Source organism: Strongylocentrotus purpuratus, unplaced genomic scaffold, assembly GCF_000002235.5.
Source record: "Strongylocentrotus purpuratus isolate Spur 01 unplaced genomic scaffold, Spur_5.0 spur5_scaffold_8, whole genome shotgun sequence".
Taxonomy (NCBI): domain Eukaryota; kingdom Metazoa; phylum Echinodermata; class Echinoidea; order Camarodonta; family Strongylocentrotidae; genus Strongylocentrotus; species Strongylocentrotus purpuratus.
Genome location: NW_022145614.1, coordinates 2,113,555 through 2,141,511, shown reverse-complemented (window position 1 = coordinate 2,141,511; position 27,957 = coordinate 2,113,555). Strand labels below are relative to the sequence as shown.

Here is a 27,957-nt window from a genome sequence, read left to right as displayed (position 1 = left end):
ACCTAAATCTGAATGCTTTTGATTAACACATGCAAACATGAAGAAGAAGAAATGTACATTATTAATCTGCAAAATTATGAACCCTAATATAGGCTAGGACATTAAAAAACACTTCTTTTCTTTTTCTTAGTGCCAGCTGGCATTTACCAGTAACACAAATATAAGGAAATGATTGATTTTATTACTTTAGTTAGGCATCACATTGTCATGAAATAAAGACATGAAATACAAAGTTAATATAATTTGTCAAGAAAAAGATTTTAATTTTGATACCGAATGCTGGTGTAGCAGTCAATTCATCACATAGAAATGTAAATATAAAAGAGTATCATATAAAATACAAATGTTTCAGACATTATATGTTCAAATATCTCTTTCCATGTGATAATTTGTGCCCAATATATTTCACAGACATGCACACACATGGATCTCTATCAAGATGACTTGATCATAATAATTTATAACGACACAATGCTTGTGAACTCTGGAGTGGCAAGGATTCACTTACAAGTAAATATTCGTTTTATTTAGGCATTACAAAGTAACCAAAGAAAGAGTCTTCAGTCAGTCATATCCTACAGGCAAAATATGTTGTTTAACTGTATACTATCTAGGGAAATAAGTGAAATTGAATTTTAGGACATGCTGAATTGTATTTGTTTTAATGCAGCCATTTATATGCATTTATATGCATTTATTAAATTCCCATATCCCATACCATTCATTGCATATATAACTACTATCGCCATATGTCAGTGTTCATGATTATAATGTATATTTCAGTTTTGATATCTTAAACTGCATGAAATAGAGCACCTAGATATCACTTTATATGAAGCCATTTTGAATACTGGTACTGTATCTCCTGTTTATCCTTATTGCTCATAGTTAATTCGTATTGGACTGCTTAATTAAAGGTGAACAAGCCTTAGGAAAATCAGTTTGCCATGCCTCGATCCTGCAGCAGTATTCTGAAAACATGTTCAGTAAAAAGATAATTAGTGCAGAATAATGATCTGTATATAGCTCTAATATACATTTCTGACCTTGTATGCTGCCATCAACGCAAATGTTATGGTCCTTAACATGTTTTACAATGAATTTCTGTTAATGTCCCTGACAAACATTTATGACCTAGCTGCAAATACCTACTCCAACCATAATGTCTTAAGTTGAAGTGGTGCATAACATGTTTATCAGAATACTGCCCATGTTCACAACAACACTACCCTCTGTTTGTGCCTCTAGCGATATCAGGTATGGAAAACTGAGAAAAGACTTTATCAACAATAAATATACCTAATATCAGTTAAGATGCCCATAATCGACTGCAAAGATAATCTTCTGGAGTTGAGCAAAAAGACAAAAAGATGAAGCAAAATGAGAATTAAAAAAAAAGCAAAGCCCTGGCCATGATCAAATCTTTGTTCACCTTGTAATGGGTCTTGGACAGACTCCATAAACGTGTTCAATGTCTGAATCCTCTTGAGTAGCTATCCTTCTCACGTTTTGAATCCTTTAAATTTTTTAATCCTTTTGAGTATTACATGGGTAGATCTATGCTGAGAAGATTCTTTCTGCATCTAAATCCTCTGGTCTGGTTGTCCCACTGACATTGCTCCTGGTCTGTTATAACAGGATCAGGGGGCTATGACTGGAGTCTACGACATACTAGATGTACTATGCTGAGAAAAGTCTTCCAATGTCTAGATCCTCTTGCATGGTTGTCCCAGTGACAGCATTCCTGGTCTTGTTATTACAGGATCATGGGTCTATGACAAGAGTCTATGACATACTAGATGTACTATGCTGAGAAGAGTCTTTCTATGTCAAGATCCTCTTGTGTAGTGGTTGTCCCAGTGACAGCATCGCTGGTTTGATTCACATCATCAGCTGAAAGCTTGTGTGCTCTTACCAGGTGGGTCTTTAGATTACCTACAAGAGAGATAGGCAAAACAGTAGAACAGAAAATTAGGATCTATCCATGACAAATCATCAGGACATCAATTACATTACAGAAAAGCAGATTTCACTTATAGAGTAATGCTCTAGAGTAATTAAAGTAATGCTTGCATTTCCATAATTTTTATTAAACAAATCCATTCCATTGGCTGTCTGCCCTAACAACAAAGAAGAAAAAAGCCTTCATGCATGGCTGATTGTCAATGAAACAGAGTTTGTTGTTTGTTGCTATGGTAGGCAGCCAGTGAAAACGAATTTGTTTACTAAAATTATGGAAATACAAGCATTACATAAACAAACAGAACTTTGTTATTCCTGGCTCATTTTTCCTGATTGAAGTGTCATATGAAAGGGCCGAAAATGAACTTTCTGGAAATGTGATTTTCTCTTTAAGTTTCAGATACCGTTTGCCAAATGACTCTTTGGTACCCTTTCTTGAAATTGTTTTTAATCACTAATGCGTGAAATATGCATCATATGAGTTGCATCAAATAAAAGAGGACGATCTAAGCTTTACAAATATGTGTCATTTATTAATTATTATTGTGGTTAAGTTATGATAAAACATCGATAAGTTACGCTTTCGTTTTTTCTTGGACGCGCTGTATAATATTTACCCTCATGCTCTTTAAAACAGGATTTTCAAAGCACTTTCCATTTGGAATTGATGCAACATTAACAAAGTCTGAATAAGGAAGGGGAGGGGAGGGGAGGGGGTTCACTAGATTGTTGAGGGTACCTACCTTTCTGGGCGAAGGACTGTTCACAATAGGGGCACTTGTGAGGGCGTTCTCTCGTGTGGACATTCATGTGGATCTGAAGTGAATTCTTCTGGCTGAAGGCCTTGTGGCATTCAGGACAAGAATAGGGTTTCTCACCTGAACAAAACAATCAACACAAAGAAATGACAGATATGATAACACTTTTAATTGATATACTGTGAGTTTTAATAATAAATACAGAACCTCATCTCAAATTAAGTGAGTTATCCTGAGGCATTCATAATTGGGCAAACCAATTTAGATGCCTTAAGGGAACCAGAAGAGTACCAAAGGGCATCACAAAATAGAATCAGCACTCAATAAGAGATGTCTAAGAGCTCTTCCAAACACCTTACAGTCACCATATCTCTCACAACAAATTCATTTAAAATAAATTTTCAGTACCTGTTATCTTCTTATCAATAACTTAATATTTTTGTTATTAGTTGTTTATTATTTTATTTTCAAATTGAATACCCCCAAAAAAATGATTTACCTCATTGTTCCTCTTCTGCTGAAATATTAATGTTACAACTTGCCAATTATTGAGACCATCAACATGTCAAGCCTCAAAAGGCTTTTAATAATGGTCCCTATTAATGTTATTTTATACAAACTCATTTAAGATATTTAGTATTTTACATTGAAATGCTTTGTATATATTTTAATTTTTGCATTTTTTTTTAACCTAAAGAATGAATGAAGAATTTATTGAACCGAATGATTTGAAAACACTGTGATATAATTAAAGAGCCGTTGTACTCCGAAAAGATTTTCATTTGCTTGAATCTGCATTAAAATATATCAGAATGGAAAGGTCCTAAAGAGACAATAATTTCTACTTCAACATTTCTGAAAAGGTGATGAACAACTTGCACAAACCTGTATGAGTTCTTAGATGCCTCTCCAATTGACTAGGCTTGCCAAATGACTTTCCACATTGCTGACAAGAATGACTTCCAGACAGCTTCTTCTCTGCCTTCTTCTTTTTCTGCTCTGAATCATGGGTGGTCATGTGATCTCTCAGGTGACCTGGACGTTTGAAGGACTTGCTGCAGACTTTACAGCTATGAGGTCTTAAAGATTTGTGCTTCTGCTGTTGGTGCTGGCTGAGCTGCTGCATCTTAGTGAAGAGCTGGTTGTACAATGAGTGAAAATAAACATTCATAATTATATCTATCAATAAATACTAACTCTCAATGATCAATTTTCAAGGATTCTGAAAACAGAAATGAAAATAAAATCTAATTGCCAGTAAAATACAAGAACACAATCTTTTAAATTTTTTTTTTTTTTTTTTTTTTTTTTGGGGGGGGGGGGGGGGAATAATAATGATAATTATCCGGATTTATATAGCGCTTAATACAAAATAACATATTTAACCAATTTACAGATATTATTGACATCCTACTACCTACATGTATACAAGTGTACACTATAAAGACTTGTTCAGATATGCCACAGTAAGCCACTAGCTGCCATTTCTTCACGGGTAAATGAATGTCAACTGTATGCACACAAAAAAATTCCTATGCATCTCTACTTGCACAATCAAAGGCAATGAAAGACGAATCAATCACATGCACATTTAATTTTATTTCCTTTTTGATAATTTGTGATCAGTTTATACGTTAAGGTTCTCTGGCTCTTAGTCACATGCTATCCACACAATACAAAGAGCTTAATGGGTGGTATTTATATCAACTTACGGCTCATTCACATATGCTGCATGTTTTTTATGAACTAAACAACAGATAAGAGAAGATGATAAAAGTGGCAACAAATGTCCTACATGTACTCACTTATACATTATATCTGCGTTAAAAGATTTGAGGCATAGTAGGCTTTAAAACAACTCACAGAAAACAGCGGCATATGTGAGCAAGCATTAAGAAATGACATATGATTATAGACTTGCCTCATTGCAACCATCAACCGTGCAGGGATAGATGGATCCTATGGCTGCTGCTGCATCTTTGGCAGACATGGCTGGCTTTTCCCTCATCACATGATGCCCTGCAATCATTGGCCCAGTACTAGGAAGATTTCCTCCTTCGGTCACATACTGAAGCTCATCTTCGCTTTCCTCTTCCAATTCCTCTTCATCTTCATCATCTACATCATCATCGTCCTCATCCTCTTCACCACTCTCTTCCTCTTCTTGCAAAGGAACAGCAGCTGAACTTGATGCAGTTGTTTGCACATTTTCATGCGATGCTAGATTGGCGAAATCAACAACATTGACAGTGACTGTTCCCGATGATTCTGAATCACCAAGTGCCCCATTTGTTGATATGGTGATTTGTTCTTGGGAATGAGCAATGCTAGATGATGGAGTATACTCTACAGGGTTCTGGATGTTTGGTTGCTGGAGGAGGATATTAGGTTGTAGTGACAGCTGATCTCCTGACAATGAGAGCTGGAATGATTGTCCAAGGTTGGAAGTGTCTGCCTGTGAAGGGGTTGTATCTGTCTGAACCAAGTGCGTACCTCTGTCCGTTGTATGGATAGTGTACATCTTATTGGTCATGAGAGCCTCACCATGAGAGACATTCTGAGCCAGAGTATCGTGTATTGTCATCTGAACATCAGAACCCTGCAGGAATGGAGCCACTGAGTTTGGAGGAGCAACCACTTGTGTTGTCATTCCAGAGGTGCTGGGGATAAAGGATTGGTTCTGGAGGGATGGGATAATGTTCTGAATACCTGAATTTTGAACCACGACTTGTGCTTGGTTATGGTTAGAGCTTGGAGCAGATGATGTTTGAACTTGGATGGTTTGCTGTTGATTCCCAACACCAGTATCAATCCTAATCATCTGTGGAACCTGCTGCTGAAGAGTAGAGGGTTCCATCTGCACAAGGAGTCCAGTCTGAGGGTCAATATTACCATGTATGTGATGAGCCAGATTGACTTCCTGGCCACCAATTAGAGTTGAAAGATCCGGCTGGGATAGTTGCAAACTTGCTTGCCCTAAATTCAGTTCTCCAGTCTGCAATGTGATGGCATTATGTTGCTGCAGCTGCTGAATTTGCTGAAGGAGGGTTGGATCAATCTGAACAGTAATGTTATTTGCATCCAAGCCTTGAATATGCAGGTTCGGGCCCAAATTGGTTCCAGTTAGCTGCAGCTCCAATCCATTCAGAACCGCTGCTGCATTTTCAGCCCCATTTTCTGCACTGTTCATGGTTATGGTCTGGGGCTGGTTACCCACATTAAGTTGGTGTGCCTGGATTGCTTGCAACACAGGCTGATCACTAGCAACTTGCACTTGAGAAACTTGGAGATCTTGGGATCCTTGTTGTCCAACTTCTGCATGCGCCGTCTCAACTATAACCTGCTGTGCAATAGAATTCTCCTTATTTGTGGTGACTTTCTCAGCAGCCTTACGCTTTCTTGCTGTAGCTGGCTTGAAGTGATTTTCCGTGTGTTGTTTACGTGAACCTGAAGTCCTGAATTGCTCATCACAGTGCGAACATTTAAAAGGCTTAGCACCTGTATGTAACCTCATATGAACCTTCAAGCTCCCAACTGTTGCAAATGTTGTTTTACAGATGTGGCAAACCTCCTGCTTTCCACCTTTATGAGTTCTTACATGACATACTAGTGTTGACTTTACAGCAAATGTACGTTCACATTCTGTACATTTAAATGGCTTCTCACCAGTATGAGTTCTTACATGTCGAACAAGGTCACAAGGTTTCTTGAAAGACTTGGAACAATGAATGCATCTATTAGGAAAGTTTGGCCGACTTTTGAGAACATCTTCCTGGGTTAAGACCTCACTCACACGGTTCTTATCATTTACCATTTGGACAAGTATTCGCTCAGATGTTGTTGCATTTCTGGCAAGGGGTTTCTTGGCAATTTGCTGGGCCTCTTCCTCATTAAATCTGATCACATTCCTTGGGCGTTTACCATCTTCAAGTTGCTCCCCATCATCACTCTCTGTTGCATGGTCTTTCAAGTGTCTCTTCAGGTCCAGTTGTTTACGGAATGCTTCTCCACACTGCTGGCATGTGTGAGGGCGCTGGTCAGTGTGGATATTCATGTGTCTTACAAGGGAGCCATTCGTTGTGAATGAAGTGTTGCAAAGGTTGCATTTGAAGCTCTTGATACCTGAATGAGTTCTCATATGGTTTCTCAGCGTACTGGCTGAAACAAAAGACCTACCACATTGCATGCATTTACAAGGTTTTTCTCCTGTATGTGAACGGATGTGTTGCTTCAGATGACTGGATTTCTTAAAAGTCTTTTCACAAAAATGACAAGAATATGTTTTCTTTTCTCCCTCGTTAGTAGCAAACACAGAGGATGTGTTAGTGGTGGGCAAACGGTTGGTTTCTTGTGGAGGTGGTGGTGGCAGTTCTTCTTGAACAGGCTGGATATTCACTGCGTGAGAAAACAAGGAGGCGGACTGACCTGTAATTGCCTCCAACTGTTGTTGAATTTGTTGTGTCTGAAGACTGATCTGATTTTCAGCAGTGATGTCGCCTTGACTATTGGCAAGGCTTTCTAATGTTTGCTGAGTGAAAGCATTAACATAGTTCTGTGTTAGACCAGCCTGAGCAAGTGCTTCAGGAGTCAATCCCTCAGATAGCAAGTTACTCTGGGCAAGGCTCTGCTGTGCTAAAGCCTGAGAAGCAAGACTTGTTTCATTAAGAGCATTTGCTCCATGGAGTCCATCTTGACCAACAGTAAGTTGACCCTGTGCCAAAGCTAGAATGGAGTTTGATGCTTGCTCTATTGCCAAATGCTCAGCTAGGTTACTTGCTTGCTCTGCAATAGACTGAATCTCCTGCACATGGTTGGGATCCTGCTCTATATTCTCCTGCTGTTTGGCCTGAAGAGCTAGTTCTCGCTTATGCATCTTCATGTGTTTCTTACAATTGACAGATGTCTTGAATGTCTTTTGGCAATATGGGCACATGAATGGGCGTACATCTGTGTGAGTCGACATATGACGTTTCAAGCTTCCATTGGTGGTGAACAGACAATCACAAATAAGACATTTATAGGATTTGACACCAACATGTGTTCTCTCATGAGCTTTTAAGACTCCTGATGATATGAATGATCTCATACATGTCATACATTGGTAAGGCCTCTCTCCTGTATGTGACCGCACATGTTGCTTCAGATGGCTAGACTTCTTGAAGCACTTTTGACAGTATGTACATTGATAAGGTCTATCTGTTGTGTTGTTCGGCTGCAGCCCATCCGATAGATAATTATGGTACATATTACTGTTCCTAGGAGGCTGCTGTATCAAACCAGTGTCTGTTATTAGTATCGGTTCTTGAAGTGGTATGTCCGGAAGGTCTAGATCTGGGAGTTTCTTTGCACGGGCCTGGGCTGATCTAGTTTTCTTTTCAGTATTTTCCTTGAAGTGGCACAGCATGTGTACTTTGCGTTGTCCAGTCGTCCTGAACTTCCTTTCGCAGTGTTGGCATTCAAATGGCTTAGCTCCTGTGTGCAATCTGAGGTGGATTTTCAGACTCCCATGTGTTGCAAACAACTTAGCACAAACATTGCACTTGTATTCCTTAACCCCTGCATGCGTCTTCATGTGACTCATGAGGGTACTCTTGACCGTGAATGTCTTATCACACTGTGTACAGCTGTACGGCTTCTCATTAGTGTGAATGCGAACATGTCGGACAAGGTCACTAGGCTTCTTGAATGTTTTAGCACAGTAATTACAGGTATGGACCCGTGATCCTGTAGGTGCACTTCTCTTCACCATGACTCTCCTCTGAAGAATCTCTGCAACAAAGGAAAACAATTGGTTGAGCTGGTTGTTAGCAGGAGCTACAGTGGTCTCTGTTGATACTGTTGGTGCTGTGGTGGAAGCAGTAGGTATTTCAGGAGCAGGATCTGGAGCATCTGGAGCCACAGGAGCGACAGGCGCAGCAGGAGCAGGAGTTTCAGTCTGTCCTTCGACCACATTGTTTGTTACACCACTATTATCAAGTGCCTGCTGCAAGATATCAGTATTGATAGTATTACCAGACATGATCTCCTGGATCCTATCCAATGGATCCCCTTCACCTGCATTCTCTTCCAGCATATTGATCAGTTGCTCCAGGGCACCAGCTAATGCTGGAGTATCCACAGTACTATCTAACCAATCTGCTCCTTCCTGGATAGCTGAAAGTGCTGCCTTGAGTGACAGCAATGGACTGGAAGCCTCCTCGCTGTTGTGGAATCGACTGATGTGTGCATTCAAGCTGCTCATTTTACGAAAGTTACAGCAACACTGTGGACACTCAAACCTCTGTTCCAACTCGCTGTTGATTTCATGGACTCTTACAATGTGTGCCCTCAGGTTTCCACGCTGAGCAAACTTCTGACCACAGAATTCACAGGAATGTGGTTTGGTTCCGGTGTGCTTTGTCAAGTGTACATGAAGAGCTCCATTTTGGTTGAAAGCCTTGTCACAATGGGGACACTTGTATGGCTTTTCACCTAAAGTTTTGAAATAATATGAAAAATGATTAAAAAAAGGTTAAAGACAACAGCACATTTTCCCCAAAATCCTAGACGAACACGATTCTCGAGCCACTATGCTTCAGTTGCATGTATCTTGATAATAAGTGGCCCTCCCTTCGTGTATCTCCCCATTACAGACTTATTTCATCTACTGTAATGTGCTAGATCAAATAATGCCAAGTTTAAAGTCCACACTTCATTGGCTTGTATCTTGTTAAAATGATGACAGGTGTCACTATCAACTCAAAACATCAGGAGGCACTTTGGTAGATGCATTCATCATACAAAATATCAGTAAAACAATTGAGATGTGTAACATATCAGAAGCTTCCTAATGATCTTGCACTTCAGATTATTTAGATCCTGGTTTATCTAAGCTACCGGTTTATAACGCACATCTTGCCCTCACATCCTATTACATAAATGAATATAATTGGGCAATCCATATAACACTGACTTAATTACTAACTACAACTGCTCTATGCTGCAGAGATAAATATCATATGCTTAGTGGTACTAACAGAATTTGCATCAATATTACTGAGTGATGGCTTTCACATCAGAATGAATCTCACCTGTATGAATACGAACATGTCGCTCAAGCTGACTTGGTTTAGAAAAGGACTTGCCACAGAAGCTACAGCCATGATGAAATCGTGATCTGTCCAGGTTGCGTCGCACAAACTTTGTGTTCATGACTGCAGATCTGGTTTCCATAATGGAAAAAAAAAATTTATGGTAAAACTAATTATCTGCTTCTTTGTGGAGGTAACAACTTTCCAAAGCTATGCTTCACCTTTCTTTTTATACACTACTATAATGATAATTATAAAATAGTATGAAATTTTAGTTTTAGGCTATACAAATTTTCATTACAAATGATCATAAGGCCCCAACTTTAAGTAGTTCTTTTTGTTTTGTAACTTGTAATTGTATATTATCATTTGCAGGACAAATAGGAATCAATGAATAAAATTAACATTTTGAAAAATAGAGAGAATCATGAGGCTTATACACAAATAAGTACCGGTATATAGGATAAGGCTATCAATTCAAATTTCAAAGATTTCAAAGATTTCAATTCCAAAAAGTAAGCTTTTCAATCAACATCTCAAATGCCTGCAGTCTCTGTAATCTTTAACACCATATTCATATACATGCATAGTCAATTTACCTAAATCTGGGTTTGTGCTTCTGTCTCATGTGTTCTTTGAGCATATAATGCATGGGGAACTTCTCTGTGCAGATCTTGCATGTGTGTTCCTTGGGTTCAGTGGCTTCAGCAGCATGCTCCTGTAGATGCTCATTCAGAGATCTCTGTTCAAGTTCAAAGGTAAGAAGAGGAAAAGAAACGAAACCATCTTTAGCAAGCCTTGCAAGCCCACATCAGGCAATTTCTAAATAACCTATGCAGTGAATGATGATGATCCAACCACTTCGTAATTTCCTTTAGTGTATTTTCCATTTTATTGGTTTATCTATGTTTGCAAGAAATTATTCTATTCTTTGTCTTTGTATGTTTTTATGAAAGTGGTGAATAAATTCAGTTCAATTCAATGAGATGAGATGTATGCCAAATTGCCAATCAATACCAGGATGCGTATGTATAGGCTCAAGACAAGAATAAAGACAATAACAAATGTTTTTAAAAATTGTGAATTTCAATGATAAAAGAGTGGTCTGTTACCTGGAGACCAAACTCATCCCCACACTCTGGACAGATAAGCACTTCCTCCTTGGCATGAAGCATGATATGTGACTTGAGACTGGCCACACGACTGAACTTCTTCTTGCACTCAGGGCACACCAGGTTCTCCACATCATGAGTGGCCTTGTGCAGGTTGAGGTTGTATTCCACATTAAAGGATTGATCACATTGGTCACATCTGTGCAGCTTGTCAAACTGATGACTACGTTGGTGGCGCTTGAGATCCTTCCAGCGACCATACTCCTTAGCACATTGGACCACCTCGCACGTGTAGGGTCCATTTCCAGGGCTTTTAGGAGGTGCAGCCACAGCTGGGGTGGACGCCTCTTCTTCAGCATTGACTAGCATCAGTAACAATAGAGAAATATTTATTTGTTTAAATTACAAAACTCTTTAGCTATTAAATACCTGCATTCCATAGACTTAACCCTAACAATGCCGGGGGGGGGGGGGGGGGGGCCTCCGCGATTTTTCTGATTGCTCGGAACGCATACAGTATTGATGGCGCCCCGCCGCTCACTGACTTTTTTCTTTCGAGTCTTGCGCATCTTCAAAAAATTTTTTTTTGAAAATCGGACCTACAGTTACAAGGTCACGTGACCTTTTGTCTTTGCATGTCAGCCCGAAAATCGCTCATTTTTGCGATTTGTGTACAAAACTATGGAAATGTCATTTTTCCTAAAAATTGGTTATTGGGTCTTGTTTAAAGTTTAGGTGGTTGTCTTGGGAGTCAAAATAGTTGAATTGTAGTAAGAAATGAAATAAAACAACAAAAACAATAAAATACATAAGTTAAAAAAAACAATGAAATACATAAGAAATTATAAAACAAGAGATAACATAAGGAATAAGCTGGCTCTTCTAAATTTGTTTGTCATATTTTTATTCCAAATGGTTTAATGAAGATATGTAGTGAAAAAGAATGCTTAAATATGAATAATATATGATTTATGGGTAAAAATGTGATTTTATAACCTTATTTGTATAGATTACCATAAATATGTAAATAAGTGAATTTTGAAAAAATTGAAATTATCAAATTATTCTATACACTTCACTTGACATGCGTGCAAATGTTCACGGAGATCGGCCGCTTCCCGGCCGAGATCTTAATGGGGGGGGGGGGGGGCCCCATCCTCGGCCGTACTAAGACCCTCAAATACCCCGGCCTTTTAAGGGTTAATACTGCAACTACCCGGGTTTTCAAGGTGATGGATTAGAGACAACATGTCGTTCAGGCAAGCCTTAATAATAATTCGTGAGATTGCAATGACCTCAATAAATTTATGAGAAATTCAAAATCAAACAATTGCTAATGGCTTCATAGGCCTAAAGGGTTGGAAAATTCCTTATTTTTTTACCCCCCAAAAAGTTAATTGATTTCAATTGATTTCTTGACATTTCTCTTAAAAATGAAGGGGACAAAAATCACTGCACACAATTATGCGCAGTTTAAAGTTTTGTGCATTGTTAATATCGGTCATAAGGATTCTCTTATAGTAGTAGGACCTACTATTTTACACAGAAACTTGTGTTGCCCATTGCCACCATACTATAGTATTTTTATGTGTAGGAAAACTATCAAATACCAAATAACATAGAATGCCCTCCTCCTCATTTCCAGAAAGTCTGGATGAACCAATGAAAACACAAGAATCAACTATCGACCTTATATGAGAGTAAATCAGAGATACCAAAGGCGATAACTTTCTGGCACCAAAGGCATCCCATTTAGGCAGCTAATTTTTGTAGGAAAAATCAAACAATTTTATCAAACCAATTTGCTAATTTGTCTTAGTAATTAAGCTAGCAGTCATCAACAACAAAAAATTCATTTCCTTCTCTTGTTTCCTGAAACTTTTTAATGTCTCTGACCATGGCAAACATGCTTTAAAAATTTAAAAAATTAAAAAAAAAGGGGGGGGGGGGTTACAAATAAAAATTGTTGTGGGTTTTATTAGTGTACTAGGTTTCATCAGACTTCATACAGGCAAAGCATGCTAAAGTCGAAAGCCTGATTCCCATTTCAAATTTTTCCAATGACAGACCCTAGGTTTAATTTGAGGTCCACTCACTATATTCATAAGGACCACCTTTCATAAGGACAGCTATTCATAAGGACCGCTATTCATAATTTGAGAAAAGGATTATTCTTCATAAGGACGCTATTCATAATCGAAGAAGATGTTCGCTATAATATGAGAAGAGGGTAGCTATTCCCTTCTTCATGTTTATGAATAATAGCGACCCTGATTTCATATTATGAATAGCAGTTCTTATGAATAACGGACTATTAACGGTCCTTACATACATTTGCCTTTATGAAAAGTGACCCCCTTTGCGTATCGGTCCTTTGCGATCATGTATATAGGAAGTTATACGTTATGAATAGCGGTCCTTATGACTAACAAGGTTATACCCCTTTAATTCTTCTGCTTTGGCGTTTTACTCATTTGGTAGTATTCAGTGATCTACCAACAACAAAAATGTTATTCTTGTTTAAAGGTAATACAAAGTTTTGGTATGGCGCCGAAAAAAAAACAAAAGTCGGGGGTACGTCTTATACTAGGTAAAAAATAATGTTAAAAAAAAAAAATTCTGGCCCAAAAAATTGGGGTACATCTTATTATATACACAGAGATTTTATTGGAAGCATATCAGATTTTTACATCCACATGGGCATCCAAATATATCAAAATTTTAAAGAATTACTGCCGTATCCTTCCAATTTCCAAAATTTCCCAAAACTTTGCGTTACCTTAAAAGTTTTAAATGTTTTAAAAGTTTTAAAATTCAGATACATTTTTTAAGCCAAAATCAGGAACATGAATCAATTGACCAAAAGACCAATTGAAAACATGGTTTACACATGACAGCATTCAAAGCTTAATTCCTTTCAATGCCACTTGTGGCACAATGCAGTCTCCGCCTTTGCACAGCTTAGGCCTACTTAGCAATTTTACCTAATTGGAAGCAAAGATCACTGACTTTCGCACAGTAATTCTTACTTTCTTGTATCATCTTTTTTGAAATCTTTCCCCTTTCAATCAACTCATCCTTCCATATCATCTTTTCTTTCTTTTAATTCCTTTCCCTTTCTTCTTTTAAGTTTATCTTTCCTTTTCATTATGTTATAATGGGAAGTCAATTATCCTGATATATACATGTAGTTGGTTCTATAATACAAGCAAAAAAATGAAAGAAATAGATCCGAGAATGTTTGAGCAAAATCTGACAGAAATTAGTAAGAAGGTACATAATTATGAATTTGTGAAATCGTAACCAATCGTAAACACAAATTGGCTATTTGCTGTGAGCTAGCCTGTGACATATTTTGTAAGCTAGGTTTTATTTTCCAATCATTAAAGCTCTGTACTAAAAAAATGCAATTTTTCATTTCTCTAGAGAATATATTTTATCATAGATATGCCAATAGTCCTTTGCATGCATATTTCAACTTTCAACACATGTTCCCCCTGTATTTGAAGAATTTGTTTAAATAAATTTCAGTTTACTTTACATTCATCAGCGGCCAGGAAAAGAGAAATTAAATTTCCTGTACAGGGCAAATGGGGAAGGACCTGTCTGTAACAGTCGGCACTCCATAGTTTGGGGGCGCTAGCACTTCATAAAACCAAAACAAACTGTGCACATAAATGTTCGATGATTCACGAACAATGCTCGACAAGGAAGCCATCAAACCTTGAGCTTTTCATCAGTTTAACGATGTGAGTAGAATTGAGAGTATGAAGAATCTTGAATTAATGGTTTTCTGATCAGACTAAACTCATTGGAGGTTGATATTATAACGTATTTGTATGCTAAATGTTGTCTTTAATTGTCGAACCTTGATTGTTGAACTTTGATTGTTAACGAACACGTGTATGTGTGTATGATTGTGTGTGTTCTTATATACGCATAACACATTCAGAGCGCATCGTTGAATGCGATTATAGAGTATTGTACATGCACTTTGCGTGCTACTCAAAATCATTCATCTTCCTGTGATGAGTTATGTAATTTAAGCTGTATAATACTAATGATAAATGTATATTGCTAGATGTTGAGACATAAACACAGACATGTATAATTCCCTTCAATTTGCAGATGGGAACAGTATAAGGCTGTAACTGTAACAAGATGTGCATCAAGTTGAAAGTAAATCGGTCTGTCTTTGATGTCAGCACTCAGCAGGCACAGTGGTAAGCTTACATATAAGTGCCTCACTGTAATATGTTTATCCCATTATGATGTGTGGTTCATATTTTGAGCTGTGTTAAATTAATCTTATTGTAAACCACAAACTTGCTATTCTTGGTGTAATTAGCATTCTGGTGAAGTCACTTAATAACAGTATTATTTATACAATGTGCATGAAAGTTATTCCAAAGAAACAATACCTCAAGTACAGATACATAAATGGAAGTTTAGACATTGTTCACGTTAAATGTCAATTTATTATACATGTATTTTTGTACATCAAGTAGTTAATTGAACGATCATTGAAGTAATCGTTGAACACTGAAGCATTTTATTCCTAGAAGATTGATACCAAATGTAAATACCGTTATACTTATTATTCGTATGTTTTGACTTTGTCATTTTTCAGTTCTTACGGCTTTTGACAAGAATAAACGTCTACAAGAAGCATAGACTATACAAGCCAGTACTAGAGAACGTGTGCGTCGTTTTTTTGTTCTTCATCTAAGTAAATACATCGGGGCAGGCACAGTAAGAACACTACCACAGGGTGGTAAGTACTCTACCCACAAGTTAGCGACTACACTCTACCCAATACGTAGATGATGCATGCATCCGGGACGTGGAAGGCTACATCTCCAGCAAGCTCACTCTTCAAGGCTCATGGCATCGCTGCTGGACTGTCAAGCTCAAGAGCGTACAAGAAAAGGAGGTCAAGCTATAATTGATAATCTTTGACCTTGAAAGAACATTGAACTATCCCATAAATTCCACTTGATTTATTTTGTGGAAGCAGCTCCTTCGTATATCCTTTGAAATGGTAATATAGTAGGGGTTGATTTGGTATTGCTGTTGCAATTAGAATAGTTTGATAAATTTAGTATATTTTAATTAATTTGTACTAGAGCCTTACATTTCCTTGAGTGTGCAAATTTGGATAATAATTTGTGCAAAATAAGATAAGGGTGAACAAATTTGTGTTTAATAAGAAAGAAGCACAAATTTTATCGGTATTGGCAAAATTTGTAATAAGCCTTTAAATATTTGCTAATCGATTCAAACTACGGATTCCTTTTAATTTTTTGGAATTGATATTAGCTGTTTAGGCTAATTCATAAACTTTTTGGTTAAACATGCAAATTTAAATAATTTTTGTGTGAGAAAGTTCAAGTTGTTTTTTGTGAGCAAATTTTGGTTAAATCATAATTTCTACCATTGTCAGAGATTATTCTAAAATTCATGACTAACAAGTTATAAATGTTTTAATTGTAAAGTAGGTGTGCACCTATCGATATGAAATTGTAGTGCACAGCTGAGCAACTGAATTTACTTTGGGGTCGCTGTCCTGCATTGCTGCGTGCATAAAGTAGTGCGCATGTGGGGTTGCGAGCATTGTGTTTCGGCTTCGGCTGGTGACATGGTCTGGGGCCTCCTGACTGATGCCTTGGGTATGGTCTGGTATCAGGTGAATAGTATCGCTTAGACTAGTAGGCGGGTTGAGCGGTTGTAGGGTTTGTATTTCATTGGCTTCTCCTAGGTCCATTGTATTTATAAGTAATATGACGGAAAAGTCGCACAGTAGGAAGTCCTCAAGAGAGCGACAACCTACAGAAAAGATGGCAGCTCTGCAAGGGGAAGAGTCGGTGAAGACGGAACGGAAGTTCTTCAAACACTATGGGGCTCTGAAGACTATCGTCAAGGAAGCAAGGAAGGCAATTAAGGCTGAAAAGGAAGAAGCGATGATCAAGAAGCATATCGAAGCGCTAGAAAATGGAGAGAAGGAATTGATAACATTGTTTGAAGGCTTGAGGAAGCACAAGGCTCCAATAAGAGAAGTAAGGGAGAGAATGGATAGAGGAAATGCGATGGTCCGAGATATTATAAATGCCCTTGAAGAAGTTCTAGGGTCACTGGGAAGTCCCTTTGATGCCGAGGACCGCAAGCAGATCGCAAGAGAGCTCTTAAAGCAAGACTATGCCAAGTCGGTCTTCAGCTCGTCCTTAAGTGAGGTGGACCCAGATGCAGGAACAAGCCAGCAACCGGAAGCCACCCCAGTCCATGCCACCTTTAGTCTCCCTGGTCAGCTTTCTCGCGACAAGATCTCACCTCGTCCTCCTTCATCTGTCAATTCTGCAGATACTCTGTCAGAAGGCCCAACAGCGCCTTCTGTGTCAGAAGGCCCATCAGCACCTTCTGCCTACAGTCCTCAGTCATCGCCACTGGTAGATAGTCAGCATTTTGCCCAAGCCCTAGCCGACAATATGTATCGGAATCGGCTTCCAGTCCCAGTACCTCATACCTTCAGTGGTAATCCCCTCGAATTTATTGAATTCGAGAGAAGTTTCAGGACTCTAATTGGGGACAGGATACCGGCTACAGAAAAGCTTTATTATCTGAAGCAATACGTGACAGGACCGGCCAGAGAGGCAATAGAAGGATTCTTCTATGGAAGTTCAGAAGATGCCTATGCTGGTGCCTGGAACACTCTAAGGCAGAGGTATGGCCACCCATTCCAAGTCCAACGGGTCTTCCGGGAAAAGCTGCACAACTGGCCAAAGGTACCATCAAGAGACGGGAAGGCACTTCAAAAGTTTGCAGACTTCCTAAAGAGCTGCATGGACGCCATGCCCTACGTGCCAGGTTTGGAGGTATTGAACGACTGCCTTGAAAACCAACGACTTCTTGGTAAGCTGCCTGAATGGCTTGCTGCCAGCTGGAATAGGCAGGTTACAAATGCCATCCAGAATGGGGGATTGTATCCACAGTTTAAGGTGTTTGTGGGATTCATGATCAAGGAGGCACAGATAGCCAACAATCCAATCTCTTCACTGGAGGCCTTAAAAGGCGGTGAATCCTCGAGCCCAAGGAAGGACAAGCTTCCCACAAGGAAAAGCTCTACACTGGCCGTGAAAAGCAAAGAGGAACGGACGAAGCACCACAAGCACCCACCTGAAGGCAAGAAACCTGCCAAAGGCTGCGGCCTGTGCCGGTCGACAGACCATTTCCTGGATGGATGCCCTCAATTCAAGGCCAAATCCTTAACTGACCGCAAGGGTTTTGTAAAGGAGAATGGCTTCTGCTTCGGTTGTCTTCGGCAAGGGCACTTCAGCAAGGATTGTACGAAGAGACACAAATGTGAAGTTTGCGGCAAGCGACATCCCTCCTCCCTCCATGAGTGGCGTCCTGAGGCAAGTCAAGATGAAACGGAGCAAGCCGCAACAACATCCCATAAGCTGCACTTTGGAAAAACAACCAGTACGTCAATGATTGTGCCAGTATGGGTTGCTTCAGAGCAGTCCCCAACAAAGGAGGTACTAACATATGCTCTTTTAGATACCCAGAGTGATGCCTCCTTTGTCCTAGAAGAAGTAGCTCAGAGCTTAGGCGTTAAGCGACAGCCCTTGAGACTACAGTTATCAACGATGACGTCCTCATCCACCATCCAGTGCGATGCAGTGAACAATCTGGTAGTAAGAGGCATGACTTCTCCCACTAAGGTGGAGATTTCATAATGCTACACTCGAGAGTTCATACCAGCAAACCGGGAGCATATCCCAACTAGGGAAACTGCCGACAAGTGGCCTCACCTTCAAGAAATCGCTCGTGATATGTCTGCACTCCAAGGTTGTGAAGTCGGGTTGTTAATAGGTTATAACTGTCCCAAAGCCTTAGTCCCTAGACAGGTTGTAACAGGCACCGATGCTGAGCCTTATGCTGTACGAACAGACTTGGGATGGAGCGTCATCGGTGCAGCAGACACTCAAGAAGGTGACGTCGACTCAAGCCGATGTGGCAGAGTGGCTACACGGGAGCTGCCAGGGATAACGCCCAAAGATGTGCTCAAGGCCCTAGAGGCAGATTTCTCGGAAAGGTCCAGTAAGGACATATCCTACTCCCAAGAGGATATAGAGTTTGTGAAGCTCTTGGAAACCACCATTGCGAAGAATGAAGACGGTCATCTCATAATGCCACTGCCCTTCAAGAAAAGGCCTGACATGCCAAATAACAGACGTCTTGCAGAAGTTCGACTCAAACATCTACAAAGGAAGATGGAAAGGGACGAAAGGTACAAAGAGCAGTACCAGGCTTTCATGACTGAAATGATCAAGAATGGTTATGCAGAGAGGGTACAGGAAGAAAGTCCCCCTGGGTCGACGAACTACATCCCACATCATGGTGTTTACCATCCTCAAAAGAAGAAAATCAGAGTAGTTTTTGACTGCGCAGCAAGATTCCGTGGTACATGCTTGAATGATCACCTCCTGAAAGGCCCTGACCTCACCAATGCCTTGGTGGGAGTACTGCTCAGATTCAGGCAGCACGATGTGGCCATCATGTGTGATATTGAGAAGATGTTCTATCAATTCCAGGTGACGGAAGAACATAGGGATTACCTACGCTTCCTATGGTGGGAGGGCAAAGACACAAAGGGCAAGCCAGTGGACTATCGTATGAAGGTACACCTTTTCGGTGCTGCATCCTCACCAGGATGTGCGAACTATGGCCTAAAGCACCTTGCCAAAGAGTACAAAGATGACTTCCCCATGGCTTCACGTTTCCTAGCGAGAAATTTCTATGTGGACGATGGTATTACAAGTCTACCAAGTTCAGAAGAGGCCATTCACTTGGCAAGAGAAGCCATGGAACTTTGCCAGAGAGGGGGTATACGCCTCCACAAGTTTGTGTCTAACACAAAATCTGTCCTAGAGAGCATCCCAGAGTCAGAGCGCTCTGTTGATGTCACTAGTTTGGACCTCAACTTAGAAGAGTCAATGGAGAGAGCTTTGGGAATCTCGTGGAACCTAGCAGCTGACTATCTTTGTTTCAAGATTGCCCTGAAGGAGCAGCCGTGGTCCAGAAGAGGTATTCTCTCAACTGTGGCCTCATTGTATGACCCGCTGGGTTTTGTGGCCCCCGTGGTGCTACAGGGGAAGAAAATCCTTCAGGAAATGTGTCAAAAGGGACTCGGATGGGATGATCCAGTCCCGGAAGCCTTGCGGCCATCATGGGATCAGTGGCTCAAGGAACTGCCGCAGTTAGAGTCCCTTAGGATTCCTCGATGTCTTCATCCTCCTGGCTTCAGTAATCCAGTTGTGGTGCAACTGCATCACTTCTCAGATGCCAGCACCATGGGATATGGTCAGTGCTCATATGTACGGTTCGTGAACGAGAAGGAGGAAGTTCATTGCTCTCTGATTTTTGCCAAAGCGAGAGTCGCTCCATCCAAGGTAGTAACCATACCACGACTAGAGTTAACAGCTGCGGTGGTCTCAGCAAAGGTCAGCTCTATGTTGAAAGACGAGCTGGAGCTTCAACTGGTTGAGGAGTTCTTTTGGACTGACTCCAAGGTAGTCATAGGCTACATCAACAATGAGGCCCGAAGGTTTCATACATTTGTGGCAAATAGAGTTCAGCTAATCAGGGATAGAAGTCTCCAAGATCAATGGCACTATGTACCCACCGAAGAAAATCCGGCTGACCATGCATCCAGAGGACTCAGCCCGACAGAGCTACTGAAGACCAAGCAATGGATGAATGGGCCAGACTTCCTTTGGGAACGTAACTTTGAGTTCAGAGATACCTCCGCACAACTGAATGTTGGTGACCCTGAGGTGAAGATAGCTATCTTCGCAACTAACCTCAATCTTGACAAGCCAGACCTGCTACAACGTCTAGCCAGACTCTCTAGCTGGTCTTTGATGATTAGAGTCTTGTGTCGACTCAGAATGGCCTCAAGGAAAGGTGATGAACGAGCCTCACTTGCTCAAGAGAGAGAGAAGGCTAAGGTATTCATCCTTCAGCTAGTTCAAAGAGAGACTTTTTCTCAAGAGATGAAGTGCTTGACTCAGAAGAAAACTGTGAAGGACGCAAGCAGCATCCATGATCTGGATCCATACTTAGACGAGGATGGAACCCTACGAGTTGGAGGTAGGCTAAAGGACCTGCCCCATCCTGTCATCCTTCCAAAGAACAGCCAGATCACCAGAGCAATCGTACAGCACTTCCATCAGAAAGTCTGTCATCAAGGTAGAGGCATCACTCAGAACGAGATACGAGCCAATGGATACTGGATCGTGAAGGGATCTAGATTGGTAGCGCAGTTGATTAAGAACTGCGTAACTTGCAGACGCCTACGCAGACCCCAGGAAGAGCAAAAGATGGCCAACCTTCCAGATGATAGGGTAGAGCCCTCTTACCCTTTTACGTTCGTGGGCATGGACTGTTTTGGTCCATTTGTTGTTAAAAGAGGTCGCTCGGATGTGAAGCGATATGGGTTGCTCTTCACTTGTCTGTGTTCTAGAGGCGTTCACATTGAAATGGTTGATGACATGTCTACAGATTCATTCATTAATGCTCTGCGTTGTTTCATTGCAATCAGAGGAGCAGTCCGACGAATCAGGTGCGACCAAGGTAGCAATTTCGTGGGAGCTAGGAATGAATTTCAGGTAGCCATGAAGGAAATGGATGCTGTCAAGGTTGAAGCCTATCTTGCAGACAAGCAGTGTGAATTTGTTTTCAATGCTCCTCATTCAAGTCATGCCGGAGGGGTTTGGGAACGGCAGATCCGTTCTATAAGGAATGTCCTGAGGGCTACTATTGACTTATGCCCTGGAAGACTCACTGATGCGTCTCTGCGTACCTTCTTCTATGAAGCAATGGCTATTGTGAATAGTCGGCCTTTGACGATGACCAATCTGAACGACCCCAGTACTGCTGCACCTTTGACACCGAATCATCTTCTCACTATGAAGAAGTTGGTGCCGTTGCCACCTCCTGGTGAGTTTCCTAAGACAGGTATGTACCTGAGGAAAGCTTGGAGAAGAGTCCAATTCTTGACACAACAGTTCTGGTCCCGATGGCGCAAGGAGTACCTTCTTTCCTTGCAAGGGCGTAACAAGTGGACTAAAACACGAAGGAACTTGAGGATTGGAGATGTTGTCTTGCTGATGGACAACGAAGTGCCACGTGTGAAGTGGCCCCTTGCTGTAGTTACAGCAGTGACCCCCGGCGATGACGGTTTGGTCAGAAAGGTCCAGGTACGAGTAGGAACAAGGAACCTGGAAAAAGGGGCTAAGAGGTCAGAGTTATGGAGACCAGTGCAGAAAGTGGTCCTCCTCGTGGAACATCCTAGAACTTCTGACTCAGATTCTGAATGAGTGTTTTAGTCACCCTACTTCAGAGTTGTTGGTGAATTGTGCACTCCCTGTGATCGCTCATCTCGCCTCGCCCTGTGCTTTGATTTTGCTCATGGCTTCAGTCATGGAGGTTTCGGACAGCAGTTGTCTGTCGTTGCCGGGATGCATTGCTCTGTCTGCCCCATTCTTGCGCGCCTTATGTGCTTTGCGGTGCATGACAGTGACTCCTTTGTTCAGTTATGTTGCTCAGTTGTGCAAGTGTAGTTAAGTCTAGTATTCATTATACTGTAGTTGTTACTTTGCTACATACAGTTGCAACATCGTTTTTTTTGTAATACATGTAATTACTAGATTCATGTGTAATGGAGTACCGGTAGTTGAAAATTACCAACACAGGTTGTCATTGTATGGCAGGTTGAATTATTTGTAAGTAATTTGGTGGGAGTGTAACAGTCGGCACTCCATAGTTTGGGGGCGCTAGCACTTCATAAAACCAAAACAAACTGTGCACATAAATGTTCGATGATTCACGAACAATGCTCGACAAGGAAGCCATCAAACCTTGAGCTTTTCATCAGTTTAACGATGTGAGTAGAATTGAGAGTATGAAGAATCTTGAATTAATGGTTTTCTGATCAGACTAAACTCATTGGAGGTTGATATTATAACGTATTTGTATGCTAAATGTTGTCTTTAATTGTCGAACCTTGATTGTTGAACTTTGATTGTTAACGAACACGTGTATGTGTGTATGATTGTGTGTGTTCTTATATACGCATAACACATTCAGAGCGCATCGTTGAATGCGATTATAGAGTATTGTACATGCACTTTGCGTGCTACTCAAAATCATTCATCTTCCTGTGATGAGTTATGTAATTTAAGCTGTATAATACTAATGATAAATGTATATTGCTAGATGTTGAGACATAAACACAGACATGTATAATTCCCTTCAATTTGCAGATGGGAACAGTATAAGGCTGTAACTGTAACAAGATGTGCATCAAGTTGAAAGTAAATCGGTCTGTCTTTGATGTCAGCCCATAGGAAAGAAATGAGCCTGCCGCATACTCCTGCGGCAGACTTGCCGCAGATCTGCGGCAGACCTGCCGCAGACAGTCATCTTTTTCACATGCAAATTAGTTTTGCCGCAGACTTGCCGCAGACTTGCCGCATACTCTTTCAGTATGATGAAGAGTCTGCGGCAGGTCTGCCGCAGACTTGCTGCAGACTTGCCGCAGACTTGCCGCATACTCTTTCAGTGTGATGAAGAGTTTGCGGCAGACCTGCCGCAGACTTGCTGCAGACCTGCCGCATACTCTTTCAGTATGATGAAGAGTCTGCGGCAGACCTGCCGCAGACTTGCTGCAGACCTGCCGCATACTCTTTCAGTATGATGAAGAGTCTGCGGCAGGTCTGCCGCAGACTTGCCGCATACTCTTTCAGTATGATGAAGAGTCTGCGGCAGGTCTGCCGCAGACTTGCCGCATACTCTTTCAGTATGATGAAGAGTCTGCGGCAGACCTGCCGCAGACTTGCTGCAGACCTGCCGCATACTCTTTCAGTATGATGAAGAGTCTGCGGCAGGTCTGCGGCAAGTCTGCGGCAAAACTAATTTGCATGTGAAAAAGATGACTGTCTGCGGCAGGTCTGCCGCAGACTTGTCGCATACTCTTTCAGTATGATGAAGAGACCTGCTGCAGACCTGCCGCATACTCTTTCATATCCAGTGCGTGGCAATAAAGTATGCATGTAGAAGAACCAGTGATAAACTGATTGATACTTCATAATCGATATTGGCAATATCGATATTACCAATTAGGTAATACCAATATATATCGATATTACCAATTAGGTATATTCTATTCTCAATTGTATTAACTTCATCACATTGATCATTTGAAGTGTATTCAAGAGTAACATTTAAAGTGACACAGGCTCGTACACATATATATACTAAATATGTATATTGTTTTTTGGTTAGTAATCATAGTTTCTTGGTTAGTAATCAATATATCTATTGCTTAAACGTGAATGTAATTGTAACATGATCAGACAAAATAATCTATTGGTTAATAATGGCAAAAGGAAAATAGAAATCACAAAAATGATGTGCATTGTCTTAATTTGCTTAACAAATCATGATAAATGTATTTTTCTGTCACACGTGTAAAGTAATAATGAATATGCATGAGATGATTGGTTTCAATTGGCCCTATTAGACTTTAATGGGATTTCCTGTGGCAGACCTGCCGCAGACTGTTCCTGTGGCGTACTGGTATGCGGCAAGTCTGGAGCAAAGTTTCGCCCTGCCGCAGATCTGCCGCAGACTGTTCCTGTGGCATACTAGTATGCGGCAAGTCTGGAGCAAAGTTTCATCCTGCCGCAGATCTGCCGCAGACTGTTCCTGTGGCATACTAGTATGCGGCAAGTCTGGAGCAAAGTTTCATCCTGCCGCAGATCTGCCGCAGACTGTTCCTGTGGCATACTAGTATGCGGCAAGTCTGCAGCAAAATTTCATCCTGACGCAGATCTGCCGCAGACTGTTCCTGTGGCATACCAGTATGCGGCAAGTCTGGAGCAAAGTTTCATCCTGCCGCAGATCTGCCGCAGACTGTTCCTGTGGCATACTAGTATGTGGCAAGTCTGCAGCAAAATTTCATCCTGCCGCAGATCTGCCGCAGACTGTTCCTGTGGCATACTAGTATGCGGCAAGTCTGGAGCAAAGTTTCATCCTGCCGCAGATCTGCCGCAGACTGTTCCTGTGGCATACTAGTATGCGGCAAGTCTGCAGCAAAATTTCATCCTGCCGCAGATCTGCCGCAGACTGTTCCTGTGGCATACTGGTATGCGGCAAGTCTGCAGCAAAATTTCTTTCTGCCGCATACTTCGGCATACTCTTTGCCGCAGACTTTTAGTCTGCGGCAGGTCTGCGGCAGATCTGCGGCAGGTCTGCGGCAGGTCTGCGGCATACTTTTCACTTTCCTATGGGAGCACTCAGCAGGCACAGTGGTAAGCTTACATATAAGTGCCTCACTGTAATATGTTTATCCCATTATGATGTGTGGTTCATATTTTGAGCTGTGTTAAATTAATCTTATTGTAAACCACAAACTTGCTATTCTTGGTGTAATTAGCATTCTGGTGAAGTCACTTAATAACAGTATTATTTATACAATGTGCATGAAAGTTATTCCAAAGAAACAATACCTCAAGTACAGATACATAAATGGAAGTTTAGACATTGTTCACGTTAAATGTCAATTTATTATACATGTATTTTTGTACATCAAGTAGTTAATTGAACGATCATTGAAGTAATCGTTGAACACTGAAGCATTTTATTCCTAGAAGATTGATACCAAATGTAAATACCGTTATACTTATTATTCGTATGTTTTGACTTTGTCATTTTTCAGTTCTTACGGCTTTTGACAAGAATAAACGTCTACAAGAAGCATAGACTATACAAGCCAGTACTAGAGAACGTGTGCGTCGTTTTTTTGTTCTTCATCTAAGTAAATACATCGGGGCAGGCACACTGTCCTTGATATATATACATCACAGCATGGCCACTTTTTGTAAATTTGTAACTTTATATAGATCTAGACCTAGATGCAGATTTCGCTCAATCATAAAAATGATTTGTTTCTCTAATTTTTCTGCCTCAAAATTTAAAACTTATTCGAGTTAGAACTTAGAAGACAAGTACAATACCACCTAAGTAAATGACAGGGTAGCCTATATAGGCTTATATTAATATAAGCTTCATTTTTTCTCTTTGTTTCTGGTTATTTCTTTTTTATCACTTAGGTCTAGATCTATTTGACAGCTGAATTGCATGTCATGCTGTTTGTTTTAATCCTTAACTGTATTATCTACTGATACTTTTTGTTTTTCTTTGTTATATAATTATAAGAATCATCATTCCGATCACCATTCAAATTCATATCTTTATTCATAATAGTCTAGGTCTAGATCTAGACTCTATAGATCTAGACCCTATGTTATTCTTTGTTTTTATCTTTTTGTCATTCTTTTTTTTTTTCTTTCTTTTCTTCCATTCATTTCCTGATTTTCTCTTTTTCCCCTAGGCCTACTCCTACTCCTACTCCTAGATTAAATTTCTCCTTTTTCAGACATCAGATATTCTTAGAGTCAGACATCAGTCATTGCCATAGGCCACAATGCTGTAGTCCAGACAGATTCCCATACCCATTCAACATAACTTTCAGCTCAGCAGTGCAGGGATTCGCGCCGAGTTAGGGTACAAACACGGAGAGAATGGCAGGGTGGCCAGGGCCTGGGTAACGGCCGTTTCTGGCCGTCTAGACACCGTCGGCGTCGCGTCGCAAAGCTTTTCAGTTTTGTGTGAATGACAGTCATATCACGTCAATGGAGAAACTAAACACAGCCACACTGGTCACTGCAATAAGCGGAAAGCCAGTTTTCCGTGAACGATAGCGAAAGTTCATCATTTTGTTCAGTCTTAAACCTACTGAAAATTATCCAACCACTTTTAAATTTGTACACCAAATAAGGCTTTATATTCTATATTTCGATATGTTCTCATCTATTTCAAACAAGGAGCGCAAATTCGCTTCCAGTAAATGGGATAAATATCATATCACTCCGCCAGTCATTGTGCAAAAGTTGCGTAGATAACGTACACAGCTAGTGCAGTACACTATAGGCTAGTTAGGCACATTCACTATACACGGAACTACATACTTGCTGCATGTAGACTATGCAATGCGGTTTGTGTATACGAGACTTGACGAAGAGACCAGACAACACAGCTCCACAAAACTCACGAATATAGATGTAACAACGTAAAAAAATGAATTAAAAAGTTTTAAAACTCACGCCTAACGTCTTCTGCACGATATCGAAGTCGAACAAACCGTCGACGAGGCATACTTTTTTCCTCAGGTAAAGCTTACATCAAAGCTGAAAGCTCGAACTTTAGAAATTGAATGATGGAAAATAACAACCGGTAGATTGATGACGTCATCAATAGGGAAAACCCGGATGTTGCGTTTGTTAGCTAGCTAGCTCCGAGCTCCTCGCTTGCTCGAATCGAAACTGGCTGCCATTTACCATATGCATAAATTTTCGTCACAAATTAATTCCACGCCTGATCGAGCTATTTAATTCATAATCACCATAGGCGCCGGGGGGGGGGGGGGGGGGGGGAGGCGGTCGCCCCCCCCCCCCTCCATCGAAAAAGTAGGGGGCAAAACGCGTCTCCCCCCCCCCCCACCCCCGAAACAAAATTACCAATGAAGGAGTCAAAATGGTTTGTATTATTTTTTTCAACCAAAAAGAAAATAAAGATAATAAAACCGGATTTGATTCAAAGAAAAGGAGAGTAAACAGGAATTAAGTTTCCTAAACATTCCGTATGTCCTTATCAATGGAGGATTTGATATTACTTATTAGCTATACGCGCATATCGTGGAAAATATTGTGAGAGAATGGGAAAGCGTAATAAGGGTGAGAATTAAGACGTGAGCCCCTGAACACTGGTGTACTGATGGGGGGGGGGGGATTCAAACGTGGTTTATTTCTTATTCGGTACCAATCATTTACAATTTTTGTCTCAATTTCTTTTGTCAAATATTCTTTTTTTTTATGCGTTTGTTGGAAAATTACAGATTCCAATTACAGTCAGGCCAAAGAGAAAAAGAAAGAA

At 40.6% G+C, this 27,957-nt stretch overlaps 2 protein-coding genes across 2 annotated transcripts; one reads left to right on the top strand and one right to left on the bottom strand.

Annotated features, from left to right (window-relative positions):
• Positions 1-239: 239 nt before the first annotated feature.
• Positions 240-27,369, bottom strand: LOC100890022 (zinc finger protein 236). Its single transcript, XM_011673787.2, has 8 exons — positions 27,129-27,369; positions 10,903-11,264; positions 10,390-10,532; positions 9,791-9,921; positions 4,642-9,191; positions 3,606-3,858; positions 2,706-2,840; positions 240-1,935 (listed from the first exon to the last, which is right to left on the bottom strand). The coding sequence occupies exons 1-8, from the start codon at positions 27,178-27,180 to the stop codon at positions 1,805-1,807; spliced, it is 5,757 nt and encodes a 1,918-aa protein (XP_011672089.1). The 5' UTR covers positions 27,181-27,369; the 3' UTR covers positions 240-1,804.
• LOC115918227 lies at positions 18,713-23,303 on the top strand. Its single transcript, XM_030975841.1, has 2 exons — positions 18,713-22,846; positions 23,226-23,303. The coding sequence occupies exon 1, from the start codon at positions 18,732-18,734 to the stop codon at positions 22,278-22,280; it is 3,549 nt and encodes a 1,182-aa protein (XP_030831701.1). The 5' UTR covers positions 18,713-18,731; the 3' UTR covers positions 22,281-22,846; positions 23,226-23,303.
• Positions 27,370-27,957: the final 588 nt, after the last annotated feature.

What these genes read in the sequence shown, in the direction of transcription:
- LOC115918227 (XM_030975841.1), top strand. Translation starts at nt 18,732, where the DNA reads ATGTCTGCACTCCAAGGTTGTGAAGTCGGGTTGTTAATAGGTTATAAC.
- LOC100890022 (XM_011673787.2), bottom strand. Translation starts at nt 27,180, where the DNA reads ATGCCTCGTCGACGGTTTGTTCGACTTCGATATCGTGCAGAAGACGTT. An exon ending in TCGTGCAGAAGACGTTAGGC is followed by an intron (nt 11,265 to 27,128) that starts GTGAGTTTTAAA and finishes TACTGATGCTAG; the next exon opens with TCAATGCTGAAGAAGAGGCG. An exon ending in CGGTTGATGGTTGCAATGAG is followed by an intron (nt 3,859 to 4,641) that starts GCAAGTCTATAA and finishes TTGTACAACCAG; the next exon opens with CTCTTCACTAAGATGCAGCA.